Source organism: Arvicanthis niloticus, chromosome 4, assembly GCF_011762505.2.
Source record: "Arvicanthis niloticus isolate mArvNil1 chromosome 4, mArvNil1.pat.X, whole genome shotgun sequence".
Lineage (NCBI taxonomy): Eukaryota > Metazoa > Chordata > Mammalia > Rodentia > Muridae > Arvicanthis > Arvicanthis niloticus.
The window spans coordinates 79,086,005-79,108,642 of record NC_047661.1 but is presented as its reverse complement, the minus strand read 5'-3'; the positions used below and the strand labels follow the sequence as shown (position 1 = coordinate 79,108,642).

At 39.8% G+C, this 22,638-nt stretch overlaps 1 protein-coding gene across 3 annotated transcripts in view; it reads right to left on the bottom strand.

Annotated features, from left to right (window-relative positions):
• The window catches only part of Spag17 (sperm associated antigen 17), a 206,119-nt gene that overhangs the window by 99,593 nt on the left and 83,888 nt on the right, over nt 1–22,638 (bottom strand). For all 3 annotated transcript variants that reach the window (XM_034500547.2, XM_076933023.1, XM_076933024.1), the window contains exons 7-15: nt 17,278–17,459; nt 12,246–12,407; nt 10,065–10,137; nt 9,739–9,851; nt 8,281–8,418; nt 8,070–8,183; nt 7,052–7,202; nt 2,590–2,820; nt 2,294–2,512 (exon numbers count right to left, since the gene is read on the bottom strand). In XM_034500547.2, coding sequence (XP_034356438.1) covers nt 2,294–2,512; nt 2,590–2,820; nt 7,052–7,202; nt 8,070–8,183; nt 8,281–8,418; nt 9,739–9,851; nt 10,065–10,137; nt 12,246–12,407; nt 17,278–17,459 — 1,383 coding nt within the window. The remainder of the gene's footprint in view (nt 1–2,293; nt 2,513–2,589; nt 2,821–7,051; nt 7,203–8,069; nt 8,184–8,280; nt 8,419–9,738; nt 9,852–10,064; nt 10,138–12,245; nt 12,408–17,277; nt 17,460–22,638) is intronic.

Here is a 22,638-nt window from a genome sequence, read left to right as displayed (position 1 = left end):
TCTCATATTTTACTATATCTATGTTCATTATTGAGTTTGTTTTTTTTTTTTCTGACGATCTTGGTAAAATTTATTATAATGTTTAGATAATCTTACAAAATTACCAAGGGAGGATATTGTACCTTTTATTTTCTGGAATAATCTTTGTTGAGATTTCAATGGTCTGTGTTTTTGAGGGTTTGGTATCATTTGCCAATGGCATACCACCTACAGGTTGGTTATATCCTACATAGGGTGATTTTTGAACAACTAAATAATTTGCTTCCAAGACTGTTTAGGTTTCCTTTTGCTTGATCATTTTTGGTAAATTTCAAAATTTCAGTAATTTGCCCATTTCATTTTTAAGGTTAGTAAGATAAAATTGTTTGCCTCCTCTCTCTGTTCCTGTGGCAGTGGGGGTTGAACCTGGAGCCTTGGGGATACCAGGCGAGGGCTTCACCACTGACTTTATCCCCTGTACTCTTTTCCTTCTTAATGTCAGTTATCCCTAAGAACCTACACTTGTAGGAGGACTTCTGGTGGTTAGATAAAAGCCAGCATTCCTCGGGAACTTGTGAAACAGTTGCCTGTCTGTCTGCCAAAAGAAGTCATTCCCCTTACTTCTTACAGAAGGGACACAGGGTTCTCCATTGATATGTACCTGTGGTTCATATCGAAGCCCATACTGGCCTCCAGGCTCCTTCAGTCTCCATCCACAAGGACCAGTTGCACATTCAAGTCCCTTCATCTTCTCACCTCCCCCTTTACCCTGCACTCCAGGCCTTATCCAGCTCACAAGCTCCCTCCTTCCCAGCTCCTCATCTTCCTTACAGCCTACATGATGTTTTTTTTTTTTTTTTTTCTCACGCTCTGTTTCTTTAGCACTGGTCAGATCTAGTCTGTTCCTTCTGCTCTGGACTTTTCCAAATGCTGCTTCTGAATTCATTCTCTCTCTCTCTCTCTCTCTCTCTCTCTCTCTCTCTCTCCTGTCTCTCTGTCTCTCTCTCTCTGTCTCTCTCATAGTTAAAAACAAAAACAAAAACAAAAAACCTCCCCTGTAATAATCGACCAGCCACCTTGGTGGTTTTTTTACTGTGCCCTTTGCACATAGCTAAGTAACTTGAGGCTGAAGTTTAACTAGTTAACTTTTTAACTTTCAGACTCTTTTGGAATTTATTAATTCAAAGCTGTCAGTATCTAGGCATGATCTTCAGCTGCATTCTACATATTTTTTACACCCAGTGTTTTCACTATTACTCAGTTTAAAATAGGGCCTAATCCCTACTGTAACCCTTGCTTTCACCCAGGTGTGAGATGTATGTGTATTTGTTAAATTCAGTCACATGGTACTTTCTTATCATTTTTGTAACTAACATTCACTATGTCACTGGATTATGAGAATATATGTTCTGTGTAATTTCAGCCCTGTAAATTTGCTGCAATTTGTTGTACAGCCCAATAGAAAGTTGGTATTTCATAAATCAACATAGTTATGACCTTCAACAAGCTATGGTTGTGGAGGCCTTACCTGGGCATATAAATGATTACAGAAAGTAGCAAGGCATCATGACATAAGGGAAGTGTAGCTCAGTTATGACATCGCTTGGATATAGCACAGAATGTGGGGAAAAGGGACAAAACACAAAGAGGTTTTAGGATAAGGAGTGCGGTACCAGAGGTGTGTGAAGCAGGGCACAGTCTCGTCTGAAGGTAATAGGGGGCTGCTGAGGATGATGTGCAGGGAACAAAGGAGCTGTGTCTCAGGCAGGTTTCTGACAGCAGTGTGTAAGGCAGCACATGCAAATGTAATCCAGCACCCATCTGTACCCTCCTAACATCGTTATTTACAGGGTTGTACCTGAGGATAAGAGTAACATCCTGATCTAGGATAGGAACAAGAAGGAAGGTATGTTCACTGAGTTCTGGTCTCATGGCAGGTTCTATACTTGGCATTCTGTGAGATCATTATAGGTCATTTTTAAGTGCTATTACCAAGCAATCATGAAGTACTGATGGTAAATTTTATAATTATGTTTGCTGTATTAATTAAATTAAGTTTAATTAATTAAAAAATTAAATTAGTTTATTAACTCATTAATTCATTTTTGAGTTTTTTATGGCAAGAGTGAACTGAGAGGATCCCTTGAAAAACAGAATTGAAAAGGGAGGACTCAGTATGTTTTCTTAACCAGTTACTTAAATATTGAATCATTTTTTATCAGCTGAAGAAGCACTTATATTTAAGTGATACCCTTTGAACTTGTTTCTTTATTTCTGTCTAAGCATAGCAGAGTCTATGCACACTTTCACTTACCCACGGACTCTGGTTGGGGACACATGGACCCACTGGTTTCTTTCTCTGAGAACTGTCTATTACTAGAATACCCGGGTTTCATGGAGTTGGAAGTAGAACCCGTCATACTGTTAGCAGCAGGCTGATCAGAATTTGGGGCATTTTCATCTCCTTGTGCGTCTTGCTCAGCTTTGGCAAAATTCTGGCTCACAAATAGTATTCTGTCTTTGTTTTCAGTATCTAGTCAGGATGAAGAGTATCCATTAGACACAGTACCAGGATGGTTGCCCCGCCCCCATTCCTTTCATGCAGCGTACCTACGACTACTGGCTTGGCCTTCTGCGTGCTCATCCTGTGGACATACCGCTGCCTTATCAGCTTAGCGAACCTGGCAGGATTGTCCCAAGGAATGTTGAAATTTTCAACATCTGTCTCACTGATCACCTCAGCGGGCTTGAGCTTTCCTGCTTCGTCAACCTCTGAGAGCTTCAGGCTCTCAAAAGTAAACACCTTGAAGGCTCGTTCCACTTCATTCCAGCTCAGAACTTCTGTAAAAGAGCAGGACCTCTGCCTCAAGGAACGGCTCTTGTTAGTGCATGATATGTGGCTGACACAGGGGTAACTGAGGGGCACCAGGAGCTCAGGTCATCATGGGTGTTGGCCTGACTTTAAATATAGGATTCAGAAGTCTTTAATAAATATCAAAGGTCTGGGTACTAAGAAAATCACAGTTAAGATGTAAGAGATCTGAGGGACACTCCCCAGAACAGCTTCATAGTGTTTGGTACCCACATTAACGTGCCTGAACTTTTCAGGGTACCGTATTGGTTTAAATACCATATAGTTAAGATTTTATGGGCATAGATTGCCTTTTGGAATTTGTCATTTGTGTCTCCTACAGGTTATGATACTTAGAAGATTTTCCTATTCATTCGGGTTCAGAAAAAGCCAAATGTAAGAACTGCTACTTTCCATGTTTGCACTTTAACGTTTATCAGTTGTCTCTATTCAACTGTGTTCAGCATATTGTCACTAAGCTCTCAGTGACATTCTGGCTTTGCCATAGGTGCCTAAGATTCAAAGAAGAAGATGACTTAGTTCTTAAACTTTCAAAGTTCAAGATGGAGGTTTGAGGGGCAGATGCTAACAAAAACAATTCAATGAGATTACAGTAAAATAACAGCCGGATAGATTGTTTCGGATTAATGACTCCTAGATTATCTTCATTGTACCCCACCGCCCAAGATGAGTTGAACAATATGGAAAAACAACATAGGATCTAGAAGAGAGACAAGAGGCAAAGGAGTTACTGAGTAAACATTTTTTTTTTTGATCTGGGTATGGTGGTGCACACCTACAATTTTAGTCGTTAGCAGCCTGAGGCTGGTGAATTACCATGCATTCTGTGCCAGCCTCAAATTAATCCCAAAACAGACAAACAAAATAATAATAAATATGTTCCTGAGAACCCACTGGGTGTTAGCAACTGCAATGAAAGCTGGTGAGTAAAGCAATGGGCTCCTAGCTGTCGTCCATCATCATTAGAGTGGCCAAAGAGAAACAAATGTACACAACAGCAGATGACAATGAAAAAAGAAGCCAGTCAGGACATCAGATGTGAGAGTAGAAAGGCTGTACTCTTATACATAGGAGACTGGGGCGGGGTGGGGTGAGGGAAGAGAAGGAACATGTGACAAGAGACTTGGAACTTGGCAAGGACAGAGTTCTAGAGGTTTGTGTATGACTGACACTTCAAGGAAGCAGGGAGGCCATTGTAGATACAGTGGAACAGGCCAATGAAAAACTAGCAGGGGAGGGGCTTCTTAGTGCATGGTAGATAGCTTTGGTTTTGCGAAACAGGTGAATAGTAGAAGTTTGGGATTGAAGAAGTTATATGACCTGATGAAAATCCCAGAAAGGGTATTCTGGTCCTTCTATAGATAAAAGAATTTCAGTGAGAAGGTGAAAACACAGAATGTGGCCAGAAAGATGTGATGGCCCAGCCTAGTGGTGGATGTGGGGTGTAAGTAAAAATAAAGCATGGTGACTGCAGGGTTCAGTCTGCAGCACAGAATCCTGAGAAGACACTGTGATGACATGGGATTCTAGATTGTGTGTGTGTGTGTGTGTGTGTGTGTGTGTGTGTGTGTGTTTTAATGTGCTGCTGATTTTGGTGTGATAAGATCTTTTTTATGAGTTTAATATCTACATTCTTTAGAAATATTGATTTATAAGTTTTCTTTCTTTAAAGCCTTTGAGACTTTCATGCATACAAATAGATTTTGATCATGGTCACCCTCTCTTGTTCCTCTTTTTAACTTCCTGTCATCCCCCAGCATCCTCCTCAATCACGTAATGTCCCCTCCCTTCTACTTTCCTTCTTCTCATGAGGAAAGGTTAGCTTGAATCTGCCCACTCTTTAGTGGTATGCTGACAAGGGGCTGTGTACTCATCCCTCTACTCCTAGGACTAGGGTCAGTTATGGCACCAAGAAGGCAAATGGACATCATATGATGTTCGCCCTCCCTTCAGTTCAGTAACATAAGGAAAGGACGTTTGTGAGAGCACCCAGGGGCTGGAATTTCAACTGTGGGTCTACACTATTACTACAACCCTACAATAAATAGTTTAGCCGGCCAGGATTTCATATTTTTTATGAGATGGAATTACATTTGGACTACATAAATTTCAATGTTCATTTGAGCCAGGAGATTTTGTGGTTCTATAATATATCTTCAGATTTCAATTTCTGTAGCTGACAGTGTAGCTCAATGGTAGGGGACCTGTCTAGCATATATGCCCAGGCATAGATTCAATAGTCAGTACTGAAAAAAAAAGAAAAATTAAATTTCTGGATATAAATGCTGCTTTCTGAATTCCATCTCAGGATAGCATTAGACAGGATTTTCATTGCTCTCCTGCCCCCTAGACCACACTATTTCTTCCTTCCTTCCCACCCTCCTGTGCAGGGGTGCTCCAACAAAGTGCTCACAATCCAACAAATAGACATTCCTGTCAAACTCTGATGACCCAGACCATCTATTTCTTTTCTCTGACCCGGAAAAAGAAAAAAAAAAAAAAAGGTATAGAGAAGAAAACAATTGGCCACATGTTGTTTCTCAGAGAAGAAAAAAGGCATGGTTAAGATGTGTGGTTCTGAAAACTTGCTTTGTAAAGAGGGATGAGGGACACTCTTGATTCTAGTTAGGAAAGCTCTCAAGAGGATTTGGGAGGCAAAGACATGCAGAGAGAATCCAGAACCTCACTTCCATAAAGAACACTGACAGAGAGGTTTGTACTTAAAGTTGCCTCCCGTGATCTCGTCTGTTTTCTCACCCCAGCCACATTGCAACTTGTGGGAAAGCCCCAGGGGAACCATGTGATTGGATTAACAGAGAGATGGTCCAGACTTTAGCATCTTCTGTCAAATGTCCAGTAGAAACTCAACCTCCCACTTAAGAGCAGTGGAGATCTGCTTCAGACAGTTTTTCCTTTTTGCTCCTCTGGATGGGGTGCAGATGCAAGTTTCCTGGAGACTTCCCAATCTACTACACAAATTCAATGATTGCATTCTACACTGAAATACAGTGCATTTTATCAGTACAGCTAGATTGACACGTATAAATGTTGTGTCTGATCTATTGAGTCAGACTAGATACAAGAAGGATATTTCAAGTTTTCTTTGAGCACAGTTCTTGAAGTCAAAAGTGCCCCGTATTGCTTGAAACTGGACTATGAGACTCCAAACTGATAATTGCTTAGTTGGGGCAGAGTCACCTGCTCAGACTTTCTCTTCTCCTTCCATAGCTAATGCCACTGTGCTGTATGGTTTGTGTGGATTTCTACAGTGATAAAGGAGGCAACTCCTTGGTGAAACCTATCTATTTATATCTGTTTCTATCTATCTGTCTGTGTATCTGCCTCTGTATCTACCTCTGTATCTCTCTACCTCTGTATTTCTCTACCTCTGTATCTCTCTACCTCTGTATCTCTCTACCTCTGTATCTCTATCTACCTCTGTATCTCTCTACCTCTGTATCTCTCTACCTCTATATCTCTCTACCTCTGTATCTACCTATGTATGTATGTATATATGTATGTATATGTATGTATGTATGTATGTATCTATCTATCTCTGTATCTATCTATCTATATCTGTATCTATCTCTGTATCTATCTATCTATATCTGTATCTATCTCTGTATCTATCTATCTCTGTATCTATCTTTGTATCTCTCTCTCCATATATATATATATATATATATATATATATATATATATATATATATATAAAATTTCTCTCTATCTCTATCTCTATCTCTATCTCTATCTCTATCTCTATCTCTCTCTATCTCTATCTCTGTTTCTCTGTTTCTCTGTTTCTCTGTTTCTCTGTTTCTCTGTTTCTCTGTTTCTCTGTCTGTCTGTCTGTCTGTGTATTTTCTGGGAGAGGGACTATGGTAACTTGAGACAAGAGGTTCTTGTTCCTTTTTAAGTTTTTGCAGATACATGAACCATTCCTCCTGGTAAGTAGGATGGGTTGTATCATCTCTAATGACACCAGGGGGGACTGCATGGCTCAGGGAATTTAGAAAACACAGTAGAAAGAAAATCTACTTCATCAAAGTGCAAAATGTTACATGCCAGAGCTTCCACATGGCTAGTGACATGGCCAAGGCCTCTGGAAGGCCTTTCGATGATCAAAACGTTTTTTGGGAATAGGGGTGTAATTTCAGGGCTATTAATTAAATTGGGTATAAGCCAAAGCAAGGTACTCACCATTCGTACAGAAATGCATAAGCTCATGAACAGTGGCAAGCCGTTTAGTGCTGTTCCATGGAGGAGGCAGAGGGAACTGAAGGAATTCCCACAGCGGCAGCTTGGACTGCATCTCCTGCTCAATTTGAACCGGGTCAAAATTCTTTTGGTCCTTACCAAAAAAAAAAAAAAAAAGAAGAAGAAGAAAAAAGAAAAAAAAGAAAGAAAAAAAGAAAAAAGAAGAAAGAAGAAAAGAAAAAACAGAAGACACTAACAAGAGCTGTCACATGCCTTATGCATATAGAGAAGGCCAAGTGTGATATCTTCACTCTCATCTGGAAACAGGGTAAATCAGGAGTAACTGAGGATGACAAATTCATATTTGTAATAAGGTTAAAAAGGCTAGTTCTCATTTTTCTAGAAGTTCCTGGAGCACAGACACAAGTGAGCCTCCATTTCTAGTGACAAGCTGCTTAAGTTTCGAGTGGATTTATCTGTCTTTTCTGAGATCCTTTGTTGTCCTCCACTAGTATTTCATAGCAGCAGCTATTTAAAGAAAATGCCTATAATTTTATTTTCAAGATTCATTTATATTTATGTATATATGTGTATGTCTGTGTGTGTTTGTCTTTGAATGCCAAAAGAGACTCCCGGGAGCTGGAGTTACACCCAATTCTGAGCTACTTGACATGAGTTTAATAGATTTACCTTGGGTCCAGAGGACCAGCCACAAGCACTCTTAACCTCTCAGTTAATTTTTCAGTACCTGACCATAAAGCTTTAATGCACATGTAATGGTAGTGACAATCAAGTTTGTGGTTAACTGGACCCCCGTGATTAGGCCAAGTGATCTTTGCTGACATACTTTGCTCTTGTCCATTCCTGTTTCTGAGACCCCATCTGTCAGCAGCATCTGTCCCTCACTCTGCATTTCATTAGCATTGGTTGGTAAGATCATCCAATGAGATTCTCCCAACTAATGAATCACAAACACACCTTACATCAGCTACAGGAGGAAGGGAGGTGGCCTGGTTATTACCTTCAGTGCATACTTCTTGTGGGAATGTGCGTCGTGGTAGTTCAGTAGGAGGGGGCCTTTGGGTAGGGCTTTGCTTTCACTCTCTCCTTCAGTTAAGAATATCTCATGGAGATTCTGTTTAAATTAAAATAATATCAATTTAATGAGATAATGCACAGTTTGTTTGTTTGTTTCAAAGTACAAAAGCTCTTTGGCTCACTTATGTTCGGACCTTCTTCTCCTTCTCGGAGAGGCAGAGTGAAGGCAGGATCGACACAATGTGAGCTGCAATTCTGTAGTCTAACCCGTCTGCTCTGGGGGCTGGCTCCACCAAACTTGGAGGGATGAGATCTTCTTCAGTTGCTACAACCTATTGAGGGAGGCAGTAGGGAGGAAGTAGTTTAGTACTCAGCTCTTTGTGGATGTGCACACATTCCCATTGCTCTTAGTGAGGATGAGGACGTCCTTTGAAATATTGGTGCTCATGGCAGCAAAATGTCATTGATGCCAAAAATAAAGGAGAGATTTGTTGTTGTTGTTTGGTTGGTTGGTTTTTTGTTTGTTTTTGTTGTTGTTTTTTGTTTTTAACCTTTAGAGACATTCAGTCTTTTGAAACACTACTGTTGCTGCTTCATACCTTTCCACTTACTTTGTGGATTCATTGGCATCCTAAAGGAACAGTGAAAACTGCCCCATTTCTGTCCTGTAAGCAGCATCCCATTACTTTAATACTTTGGTTTCCTTACCCTGTAACTGTCAGGTCTTTATTCATCTCCATATATCTCCACGGAGTCTGTCAGATGAGGGGGCAAGGTGGGACTCATCGCATAAATGATTACATCCATGCATGAAGGCATTCACATAAACGTATTTATAGGCAAACATTTAAAGATTAAAGGCCATCAATAAGCTGATCCCCTGTCCAAGTGCTTTTCTTCTTTCATTAAAATAATCCTACTGTCTTGGTTTTCTTTCTCTCACTGTACTAAAACACTGACCAAAAGCTACTTGGAGAGTGACAGGGTTCCTCTGGCTTTCAGGTTACAGTCTGTCATGGGGTGGGGGGTGGGGGAGGAGCCAAGGCAGAAACTGAAGTGGATACCTGAAGCTTACTGGTTTCCATGGCTCTCATTCAGCTTGCTTTCTTTTTCAACCCAGGACTACTTGGCCAGGGATGGCACCCCGTAGTGGGCTAGGCCCACCCACATCAATCATTAATCAAGAAAATGTTCTACAGACATGCCCACAGCCAACGTGATGGAGGCTCTTCCATCAAATTCAGGGACTCTTTTCCCAGGTGACTCTAGTTTGTGCCAAGTTGACAAAAAATTAATCAGCTAATCAGCACCTCCATATAAAGACAGTTTTAAGTATATATTTTATCCAAGCTTTGGGAAATATTTAAATGAATGATTCTAGAGCCCAGTGTGTGTGTGTGTGTGTGTGTGTGTGTGTGTGTGTGTGTGTGTGAGAGAGAGAGAGAGAGAGAGAGAGAGAGAGAGAGAGAGAGAGAGAACTGAAGTTGGATATTAAATCGAATCTTAGTTCTATCTGAAATATTCTGACTTAATAAATGGGCTGCATCCCAGGTATTCTGAGCATAATTACAAAATCACCCTAAAGTTTGGAAGTGAAGAGAGATAAGTTAGTCAAGGTTGCTGCCAGGGGAGAAGCCTCAACATCTACCCACCTGTTCCAGCATGCAGTGCATTATCAGGGGCACAGAAATAAATTCCTCTGGAATTGGATTCAGCAGGTCATTGTAATACCTCATGTCTACTTCAGTTGTGATGATAAAAGCCACTGTCAAATGCAGAAAGTGACATTGCCCAGTTAAGATGCATTCTCTATTTCTTCCTGAAATTCTGTGCATAATTTAGAATTGTGGCACGAATCAATGTAGACACTGTAGGGGGAGGGGCTGCTGACCACAGCATGGATGGGAGGATGGGAAGAAGAGAGAGAAATACTTAAGCCTTAAGGAGATAGCATCTCAGCAGCTGATTTCATACGTGCCTGATGGTGGAGCTTGTGACTCCTCATATTGTGCTTTCTTCTTCCCCGGGGCTGGAGCAGTTGATGGTGGAGGCTGAAAGAAAAATAATTAAAAAGAAGTGCTTTCATCAAATGTCACTGATCACCAGCAGGATTCTAAGAAGTGAGGGTGTGAAAAGAGCAAACGGAACATAGAGCATCCCCTGGTCTTGACTTGAGTCGTGATAGCATCCACATCTTGGGGGTATCTTGTCCTCATTTCTTCAGAATATTATTATGCACTTCTTTCCCAACAGGTTTTCCACAGGGCAATTCATACTTGGCATTCTCTATTTCTCTAACCCCGATTTCCCTCTCTCAGTCCTTCTGTTCTCCAGCTCAGGTGCGGTCTGAGTCATTCATGGTCTCTGTTGCTGTGATAAAGCACCATGATCAAAAGCGACTTGGGGAGGAAGGGGTTAATTTCTTCTGACACTCTCTGGTCATGCTCCATCACTGAGATGTCAGGGCAGGAACTGCAGCAGAAGCCATGGAGTAACACTGCTTACTGTCTTGCTCAGTTTGCTTTTTAATAGACTTCAGGCCCACCTGCCCAGGAAAGGCGTTGCCCACAGTGGCCTGGGCCCTTCAGCATCAAACATTAATTAAGAACATGCACTCAGACTTGCCTGTAGGCCAATTTAAAAGAGGCATTTTCTCAACTGAAATTCTCCCTTCTGAGATGGCCATGGCTAGTGCCAGACTGACCACTTTACTTGCCTAGTAAAACAATTTTTTTAATAGGGTATTTGACCTTAATTATTTTATTAAGATTGACAGATGAATGCAACACTAGGAAATAACCTTCCCTTTTTTAAAACTCCAAGATCTACTATTAGCATCAATATCACAACCTCAACCTCAAACTTTTAAAAGTTCCACAATCTTTAAAAATTTTAAGAACTTGAAAGTTTTGTCTCCTCAAAAGCCTAATGTCCCTCCACTGTGGGTTTCTGTAAGATCAAAAACCAGTTAAATACTTTCATATCCCAAAAGGGAAAAACCAAGGCACAATCACAACTGAGTCAAAGCAAAACCAGATCTTATCAATGTAAGAAGCTTAATGCTTAATGTCTGTGGTCACTCCTGATGCTCTGGGCTCCAAAGGGCCAGTAGGCAGCATTTTTCCATGGCTTTTGCTTCAGTTTCTGCCTTGAATTTCTGCTCTGACTTGTCCCAGTGATGGAGTGTGACCCAAGAGTTTCAAGATGAAATGAACCCTTCTTCCATAAGCTGTTTTTGTCATAATGTTTTGTAACAGCATCGGAAACCCTACCTAGGACAGGTACCATTTTGATTGTATCCGCTGCTCTCATTCTTCTCATACCATGTTGAAACTCTGACATCACACTCCACTCGAGGAAATAGGACAGGAGACATGTCTTGTTATGTGGCCAGCATCTTGCTGAGCACTGACAATGCAAACGCTAGGGTTATTTTGTCAATGTGCCCCTTGTTTTATATGCTGGCCTTGGTACCCTGAGCTGACAGGTGGTTCCTTTTGTGCTTTCCCAGGTGAGAAATGTCTTAGGGTTTCTGTTACTTGGATGAAACACCATGACCAATAGCCAGTTGTGAAAGAAAGGGTTTATTTGGCTTATGCTTCCATGTTTTAATCCATCACTGAAGGAAGTCAGGACAGGAACTCCAACAGGGAAGGGACCTGGAGGCAGGAGCTGATGCAGAGGCCATGGAGGAGTGTTACTTACTAGCTTGCTCATTATGACTTGCTCAGCCTGCTTTCTTAGAGAACCTAGGACCACCAACCAGCCCAGGGTTGACACCACTTACAATGGGCTGGGCCCTCCCCCATCAATCACTAATTAAGAAAATGCCTCACAGCTGGATTTTATGGAGGCATTTTTTTCAGTTTCGGTGCCCTCCTTTCAGATAACTCTAGGTTGTGTCAAGTTGACCTAAAACTAGCCAGTATAAGGAGCTTCATAAAGACCTCAGCACATGGCTCTTACTGCTCTTGCTAAGAGATGTTTCCTTGTTTCCACCCTTACACCTCGACACAACAGGCAGTAGACACACAACACAGGTCTTTATTTAACCTTTATTGTAACCTTTTCTTCATATGCTTTATAAATATGAAAAAAAATCAAGTCACTCACTCCATCCCCAAGATTACTACAGATAATAGAGCCCACACCTACTCACCTCTGGGATGGTCATTGCTTCTAACATGGTCTTCTCGCTAACCACCTGTGGGACATTGATGAGCTGCATGCTTTGCAGATAGTGATGATGTTGCCTCTTCCAGTCCAGGCTATCGTACATCAAACAGGCAATGTTTTCAAAGATCTCAGTGCCCAACGCAAGCTTCAAGCAAGAGAACCAGTAAGAACGAATTCGTCATTGTTGTCATGCTATCAGAACAGATAGAATATGTGTAACTTTCCAAAAAAGCCTATTTCTCTTTTACAGGAAATCAAATCCCCAGATCCCAAAATACCAAATTCTGGTGTTGGCGAGGGAGTTTTTATACATAAATTCTTCATGCCCTTCATGTTCACCACAGAGGTTCTGACTCTGTCCAATACCACAGTGTTTAATGTTTCAGTGCAGTGAAAGGCAACCTTTCTCATTAGCAAGTACAGTGCGCTTCATGTGCTCGGTGTTTCAAATCCTAAAACCTGTTAGATGATTTTGATACCTTTGGCTGAAAACAAGCAGGCAAGCACTTGATGATTCCTTCAAGAACCAAGAAGAGTGCAGTGGATTGCCTCACTCGGATTTGTGTATCATCTGAGTACGAAGGAACGTATCTGTGATGAAGATTTCTCTTTTTCCTCTCTTCTTTCCTTTTACTGGGCTGTTTTTCACCTGTGGTGCTCTTAGCAGGAAAGCTTGAAGAAATCCAAATTACTGCTTTTCTACTGTATCTGCAGTTTTTATGAGCTGGCAAGCCAGTTATAGATCTGCTAAGGTTATTACTTAAGCTTTCATTTCCTGGAGTAGGAAAATTCTGGGATGGCTGTGTCTGTCTGTTTGGGAGCAGAGAAGCACTTAAGTAGGCCCATCCTATGCCCGAGTTGAGGAGGTAAGGGGGAATGGAGAGCCTCTGTGGGGCCTGTGACTCATCGGCTGGCAGACATCCAGGGAAAGGCTTGGCTCTGTCCATCATAGTACACCTGACTGTGGGTGCCACACACTCACATCAGGACCAGGGAGTTTTCAGTTAAACTTCAACAGGTATCCTGTGCCTATCCATCTGTTGGCATGGAAAGACAGTTTTCATTATTATTCCTAAAGGAAATACAGTAAAGTTTCTGTCCAATGATCCATTAGCACAACAGCCAAAGTATGTCTTGAGGTGTTTCAGATGTCTTACATGAGTTCTCAGCTTAATGTGATTGGCAGTTACTTGACATTAAGCTTTCATTACCTTAGTTAAGCAGAAGTACAGGCTGCTTGTTGAAGCCAAAGGATGCAAATGCTTTCCTCCATGCAGGAAGGAAGACTCACGTACTGGTGGCTTCTAAAGCAGATATGAAGTCATGAACAACTCATGTAAGAATGCACCACCGAGGACCTGGCCTGCTTCTAAATGAAGCAGCCTTATTACTTTTAAGCTCAATAAGTGATCCTGAGTTTAAAATAGATTTTTGACCTTCAATATTAAACCTAAATGGTCCTTTCTTCTAGAAATCAGTTTTATTGCTAAGTCATTTTGGGGGTAGACCTTCCCATTGTCTTCAACTGTGGATCTTTCGCTCATAGAGACAGGTCTAAGCTGTGCTTACTGCAGTTGGGTACCAACCCAAGTCCTGGCATGAAGAAGATGTTCAACAATTACTTATAAATGGACTGATAGAAAATTAGAGGCACCGGCTGGGCAACACAGCCTATGGGTCTCCGGAAGAGCTGGACGTTTTCAAGGTCCAGTTAGACACATTCAACATTGATCTAGTTCTGAGTTTAGGGATGTTCTACTGTAACTAGCATCCAAGTAATACTTGGATATTTTATAAAAATACTTGGATATTTTATGTTTATATATTATACTTGGATATTTTATGTTTATTTTATAAAAATAAACATAAAATAGTTTTTCTGAAGTTAAATTGTCATGTAAAGTTTCTATTCTATATTTGGTAAAGTATTAAATATGACCACTGTCCCTTTCTTTAAAGTGAAATGAACTTGGCATGAAGTTAGCATGGTTTTATGCCAGGATTGGAAGTGATGCAAAGAGCCCCTTATGCAGTGTGCAGCAGACAGAGCTACCAAATAGCGCTACGTGCCAGAGCCACTCCCCAGCAGCCATGTTGGAGAAAGTGGAAAAAAGAAAAGATCTATCATGTTCTCACCCTGAGCCACCCAGAAACCACCCAGACCTTCATCTCAAGTTGATCCTGGTTTAAAGACATCTCTACAAAACCCTTTCCTGTATCTCTGCTGCTCATAGACATACAGCAATCAAGTCAGTACACTTCTGTGTTTAACATGGTGAAAGTAATAATGTCAATTCAGTGACGTTACAATTTTTTTATTATTAAACTACATTTTTATTAATGAAATAAATAAGTAAAATGGAATGATCTGTTTCCTAATGAACAGGGAGCTGTGAACACAGGTGTAGGAAGCAGGATTCTGTGGGTGATTCTGAGTCTTCTGAAGCTGTGATCATAACATGGTGCTCACATTTACAGTCTGATGAAGCAATGGTATGTCCTCTATTTGGGACACAGGACCACTCACCTGTTGGGAGCCGACTTTAATAGAAAGCGGCTAGATCAACTTTGCAGCCATCTGGAACCATATACCCTGATGAAAGACTTGGTTTTCAAAAGCCTATAACAGCTGGAGCACACTCTGATAAAAATATTGTTTATCCCACATAACTTGTTTTGCTGTTTAGTGATCTCAGCTGTATGGTGCACGTGGCATGAGTTCATGGGCTCCTGGCAGGGTTTATAAGCTGCGCCCGGGAAGGGATCAGGGGCTCGCCATCTTGACTACCAACTGCTAAGCATCCTGAGTAAACTGCTGTGAGAAGGAACCGGTTGTTCCAAGTCTTAATTCCTGCTGGTCAGGGTTGGCGCGGCACACTCACCTTCTACCAGCATGGTCCTGAAGGTTAAAGAAAACCCATAGGAGAGCACACTCATTTGTAAAGGAAAAAAGGTAGTTGTTTTGAGGATGTGTTAGCATCTTCCTAGAAATTATGCTTCAGGAATCTTCTGATGGGATTTCCTAAGCCATCCTGAACAAAATATGAGTAGGTTCTCTCTTCTCTCTTTCCCTTCCCTCCCTCCCTCCCTCTCTCTCATGTGTGTGTGTGTGTGTGTGTGTGTGTGTTCACATGCACACATATGTGGAGAGGCCACAGGTTGGTTGACATTGGGTGTCAAGTGCTTTTCAGCTTGTTTTTTTTTTTTTGTTTTGTTTTGTTTTTGAGATGAGGTCTCTCACTGGAGCTCATTGATTGGCTTGTCTGGCTGCCCAGTGACCTTTAGGGTTCTGCCTACCACTAACCCTCTGGTGCCAGGATTACAGGTGTGTACTGGCACTTCCAATTTTTATGTAGGTGCTAGAGATCCAAACTTGGGTCCTTATGCTTGTGCAAGAAGGACTTTAGAGACTGAGAATTATCACTAGACCCCAATTCTTGGAAGGGTATGTAGCCATATTTTGATTTAAATGATAGGAAAAAATGTTGCTCTAAGTTGTAAATGTGTAGATATGTGCACAAGGAGGAAATAAAAAAAACACCTACCAAAAATAGTAGAACATTGGCTTGGATGAGGGGATTTAGAATTCCAAGGAAAATAATTTTCTACAAATATCACCTCGACATAATAAGAAGGAACATTTCTAGTCCTCCATCATTGGAAAGAACAGTATCTTTGGAATAGGGAACTGTGTTGACTCAATTTAAAAAGCACCAGTAAAAGGCAGATGGAAGCAGATCCTTTTCTGCATCAGGTGTAGAAAGGAGGAAGGAGAAAGGCAAAGTAGGAAGTGTAGGGCATTTTCAGGGCTGATCACTTGGCATTGGACAACCACCATGCTTTCCCTGGGGAAGACCACTTGACCCAACTCCAGCATTTCTTGCCGATGGCTTGTTGTGTAAGGTTGATGCCTCATGGGCTTTTCCTCCTCTGTTTTGGAATGTTCACTGGTGTTGTCCTTGTTCAGCTCACATTTGGGCATTCATCTTAGTGAGACTTTATGGGTGCAGCTTCTGATATTACTAAGAGACACAATTTCACGGTAAACACTCTGATCCTTTGGCTCCTACAATCTTTTCTTCACCTCTTCTATGATTTTCCTTGATCCTCAGGTGCAGAAGTGCTTTGTACATGTCTCCATTGCAACTGGGCTCAACAAGTTTGCATTTTGGTCGTGGTTTTCTGTGGTGGTCTCAGTCTCCTCTTCATGCTTTCACTTCTTTTGCCAAGTGCCATCCATCTCAAGGCAATAGGATCAAGGCTTCACTGCATGATTGCCCTTTGGCTCAGAATCAGGCCTTCTGTCCTCTTAGCTTTTTCTTTGCCCCTTTTTTCCCTTCCCCTTCCCCTTTCCACCCTCCCCTCCTCTCTCCCCTTCCTTTTCTTTTCTTTCCTTCCCTTTTCATTTCCTTTATTACTTTCTCATCCCTCTTTCCTCTTTCTCCTTTCATTTTTCTTTTCTTTTTTCCTCAGTTCTCTCCCCTCCTTATTCTCCACTCCCCATCCCTTCTCTTTCCCTCTCCTACCCTCCTCTCTTTAGCTCTAAGTAGTCTTTTTATAAGTATACCCTATTGATCCAGCTTTGTTCAGATCCTTTCAGAAGAACCCTCAGAGGCTGGAGTCTCCCCACAGGCTCTGCTGTCAGTTCAGCTCTCTTGATGCTAACTGTATATCTTGCAAGGGATTAACATGTAATACAGTAAAATGTAAAATGTACCACCAACACAGTGATACGTATTCACATTTTAATTGTTACTTAGATCATTACCAAAGCATGAACCAGAGCCAATTGTAATTAAATAAAAGAATTAGCATCTGCTACATCTTATTATCATTAGTCCACAGACTAAAAGCTACAGAATCAGGCTATGATACCACAGTGGCCCTTGTCATCATCATCATTGTCCCAAAGACAAGAGAGCCCAATAAAAGCCATTATTACCAGTGGCTACTGAACAGCTGTGGAATGAGTGACTGTGAATGGACCACTCACTCATGCTGACCAATGGACTCACCATCTGCTCATTGTCTGACCAGTCAGAAGGAAAATGTGTAGCCTTGGCCATGTACTCGAGTCGAGCAACATCAAAGAGATGTGTTTCAAGTTTCTCATTATTCAGGATTGGTTCCAAGTACTTCCAGAAAACCTCAAGTTCCTTAATGGCATTTTCTCTTTTCAATTTTTCAGCTTCTATATCTAATAATAGCAAAAATGTTTTAATATAAAATCAAGGTATTGAATTTCTCCCCACTTTGTCTTAATGTAGTGAGTCATATGTATGATGAGATGTCTGTAAAGTATTAAGCAAAGTGCAAATACAGAAACATAACTTTGAGAACCTTTTGAAGTGGAAAGACACAACTATAAAATCAAAGTGGGTTGCTGTATGAGCTCATCAGAGTCCATCTCACAGTAGAGGCCCAGAGTGATTGTGATAAGGTCACATATTTTGGAAGGTGTGGATGCGCAAGATGCCATTGTCCTGATATTGCATAGAACCAGACTTCCCACAGATCATGATTTCACCATGTTTGTACTTGCTGCATAAACATTAAAAAACTCAAGTAGATCCACTTCTCACAGTCATATAGCCAGAGTGGATAAGGATAATTTATGTTCTAGCTAGCTTTCAGTCATGTTGCAGCAGGTACATTTTTCTGGATAGTTGCTCCCCTGACTGTCAACTGAGAGTAGAGTTCCATAAAGTTAGACTTGAAAATTTATCTGAAATATTCATGTTTCTTATATCTATATTTAAATATTTAGGTCTAATATTATGACCTATCATTCTATTGTAAAAGGCCTAATATTACTTTGTTATATGTAAATTTTTTGGGACAGAATTTCACTGTAACATAGGTAGGTTTTCCTGAAACTTATTATGAAGCCTGAAAATGACCTCAAATCAATGGGCAATCCTTCTGTCTCAGCCTCTCAAGTTCTGGGATTAGACATATGAGTCAGTATGTTTTTATCATACAGCATATTTGTATATTGATTTACTAGTACATAAACTGTCTTATATAAATACTTATATAAAGACTATGTCTGGTACTTATGCAGCATTTTCTCAATGGCTTCAGAAATACATTATTTAATGTATATCTTTTGAAATAGTCACTGGTCTTTGTTTGAATTTCAAATTTCTAACTTAATACTTGCCTCTAGTTCAAAAGTCATTTTTTGGTAAAACAGAAAAAATAAGACACACTTCCTGAGTGGCCACACAGGACTAGGACTTAGTAGGTGATATTTATTTTCCTTCTTGTCCTCTATTATGATCCTTTCAGAGTCACTCTCAGAACTGTAGCAGCCTATCTTCAGCAGCCCATTCTCCATTCCCTGGGGATCCCACCTCTTGGTGTAGACTCAGGGTCCTTCTACCATTTCATTTATGTCTGTCTAGGCTTGTTGTCCTTATATAGACTGTTTGTAGGAGCCTCCCTTCCCAGCCCATTTCCTTTTTATGTGGACTCTGTCTCTTGGTACAGTTCCAGGTCCCCCAGATCTTTTCCTGCATTACTTCTCAGCCCTGCATTTAGAGCATCACCATTTATTTTTACTACTCATGGGCTGCAGAAGTACTGTCTAATGTGAACCTCCCATAGCTACCACACTTGTCTAGAATCCATAGAGGATAACAGCAACCAAAGAATGGAGCACCCAACCAACAAAGATGAGATATCAACATCAAGAATATCATAATTCCAGATGTCTACCCCAGTGAAGAATCACAAACATAAACATCCAAGACAACATGCTTCCACCAGAATCCAATAACCCCATTTCAGGAGGTCCCGAGAAATGCAACAAGACAAGAACTTGAGAATAGCTATTAGGAATATGTTCAAAGATCTTAAAGAAGATATGAATAGACTTCTTAATGAAGTCCATGGAAACATAAACAAACAGTTGAATGAAATAATGAAAACAATTACAAGCATGAAAGTGAATTTAACAAAGAAAGAATGACTGGAAAAAAACCAAACAGAAATAAGACTGGGAACAAAAAATTTAGGACATTGCACAAAATCCATAGAAGTAAGCCTCAGCAGCAGAAAACAAGACACGGGAGAGGGAATCTCAGATGAAAAGGTAGAAGAAATAGATACCTCAAAGAAAATGTTAGATCTAAAAGAACCCAGGTATGAAACATCCAAAAAACCTGGAACACTATGAAAAGAACAAATCTATGAATAATAGGGATAGAAGAAGGATAAAAACGTAGTTAAAAGGTACAGAAAAATGTTTTAAACAAAATTATAAAAGAAAACTTTCCCAGCCTAAAGGTGAATATGATTATCAAAGTATAAGAAGCATATAAGGAACACCAAAAGACATGACCAGAAAAGAAATCCCCCATGATCCATACTAATTAAAACACTAACTATATAGATCAAAGAAAGCTACATGGGAAAAAATGCCAGGTAACATGTAAGTGTAGATCCATTGGAATAACACACGGTTTTTCAGTAGAGACTCTGAAGGCCAAAAGGGCCTGGAAGGGCATTTGACCAACTCTGATAGACCCAGACTTCTATACCCAGCAAAGCTATCAAACATTTTACAATGAAACCAAATTTAAGGAACTTCTATCAACTCAGTGCTGCAGAAGGCACTAGAAAAACCACTTCAGTCTGAAGAGGTTAACCACGCATAAGAAGACACAAGGAATACTCTCACAACAGTAAATGAAAGGGGAGGGAGCTCTATAACAACAAAATAATAATGCTGCTCATTGGTGACTCTCATTATTAATGGTCTTGATTTCCCAATAAAGAGCCGCAGACTAACGGACTAAATTGTAAAATGGAATCTATTCTCTTTCATTTAAGAAACATACTTTGCCAACAAGGATAGACATCACAGTGGGATAAAAGGATGGGAAAAATGTACTCTAAAGCAAGTAGACTCAAGAAACAAGGAGGTGGCACCATTTTAATATTTGACAAAATATACTTCAAACCACAATTAATCACAAGAGGTAGAGAAAGATACTACACATTCATCAAAGTAAAAATATACCAAGAGGAGATTGCAATCCTAAACATTTATGCACCAAACACAAGGGTATCCAAGTTCATAAAAGAAAGGAAACTATAGCTAAAATCACATATTGATTCTCATACAGTAACAGTGGGTAAATTTTCTTTAGTACAACTGACTCCATGATGAAAATACAATTCTGGCTATAAAACTAAACAGTACCACCTGCCAAAACTAAAGACTTAATCCATCAAAGTCTATAGTTCTGAGAAAGTCTCTTCTGGCTTCTGTGGTTTTACTCTGGCTAACTGTTCTTATTAACTGAAGTATGTCATCTCAGAATATAGATGGGTTTTGTGTGTGTGTGTGTGTGTGTGTGTGTGTGTGTGTGTGTGTGTGTGTGAAGCTCACCTTGAGAAAGGCTTCAGGCTGCACTATTATCCAAAAAACCTCAGTATAGTCACTGGTCAGTTAATAAGACTTTCTATTGGCTTAAAAATCTATACTTTACCAAACTGGAAAAACTAAAAGAAATGAGTGAATTTCTTGATATATACAACATACCAAAGATAAATCAAAAGCAAATAAAAAATTCAAATAGGCTCATAACATCTCAATGAAGTAGAAGTGAACAGTAATTTACAGTCTTCCAACCAAAAAATCTCAGAGCCTATAGATTCACCACAGAATTCTACTGTATCTTCAAAGAAGAATTAATGCCAACACATTTCAAATTATTCCACAAAACAGAAATAGAAGGAACATTTCTCATTTTTTAAAAATAAGGCCACTATTTCCCTGATACCAAAACTACAGAAATACTCATCAAAAAGAGAAGATTATGGGCCAATATCCCTTTATTAATTAATGTAGGTGCAAAATTCTCAATAAAATATTTCCAAACTGAACCTAAGAACAAATACTTTTAAAAAGATTATGAACCATGATCAAGTTGATTTCATCCTAGAGACATATAGTTCAACATGCATGAATTAATAAATGGAATCCACCACATAAACAGACTGAAAGAAAAAAATCCCACATGATCATCTAATTAGAAACAGAAAGGCCTTTGACAAAATCTAACACAATTTCATGATAAACATCCGAGAGAGATACAAAGGACATATCTCAACATAACAACAGCAACTTAGAGCAAGCTCATAGTCAATGCCAATATAAGTAGAAACTCAAAACGGTTTCACTGAAATCAAGAGTAAGACAAGGATGTCCATTCTCTCCGTATCTATCCTATACAGTACTTGCAGTCCTGGATAGAGCAATATGACAACTGCTCAAAAGAAGAGATCAAAAGTATAAAAACAGGAAAGAAAAAAGGCGAAGTATCTTTCTTTGCAGATATCATAATTTTATACATAAACAACCCTATAAATTCCATCAGGAAACTTCCAAAGCTGATAAAAAAAAAAAAAAAAAAAAAACCTTCAGCAAAGTAGCAAGATACAAAATGAATACAACAAATCAGCAGCTTTCCTAGGATCAAATAACGAATGGTTTGAAAAAGAAATCCGGAAACTATAACTTTTCCAATAGCTTAAATATCATCTTTAGGAAACTCTAACCAAGCCAATAAAAGACTTGTATAATAAAAACTTAAAGAAGAACAAAACTGAAGAGGATATCAGAAGATTAAAAAGATCTCGCATATTCAAGGATTGGTAGGATTAATGTATCTAAAATGACCATCCTATAAAAACAATCTTCAGATTCAACTCAATCCCCATCAAAATTCTAGCACAATTCTTCACAGAAACTGAAAAAGCATTTCTCAACTTCATATAGAAATCCAAAATATTTCAGGGTAGCTATAACTATCCTTACTAACAACTTAACAACAACAACAACAACAATCAATACTGCCAGAAGCAACAATATTCAAATTTTTAGTTGTACTCCAGAGTTACAATAACCAAAACATACAGTATTGTCATAAAAATAGACATGCTGATTAATGGAATCTAATCAAAGACATAGACATAGGTTCACACACCCATGGAAATCTGATTTTTGACAAAGAAGCTAGAAACACATTGAGAAAAGATAACATCTTCAACAAGTGATGCTGGTCAACTGAATGGCCATATGCAGAAGAATGCAAATTGATTCATACATATAACACTGCAAAAACAACACAAAACCAAACCAAAACCAAAAAAAAAACCCAAAAACCACAACCCCCCCCCCACACACACAAAAAAACCCCCAGCTCTAAATGGATCAAGGGCATCAATAAAAGGGCAGACATACCAAATCTTATAGAAGAGAAAGTGAAGATAGTCTTGAACTCATTAGCACAGGAAAGGCCTTTATGAAAAAGACACCAGTTAGCACAAATACTAATAACAATACGTGTGGCTTCATGAAAACT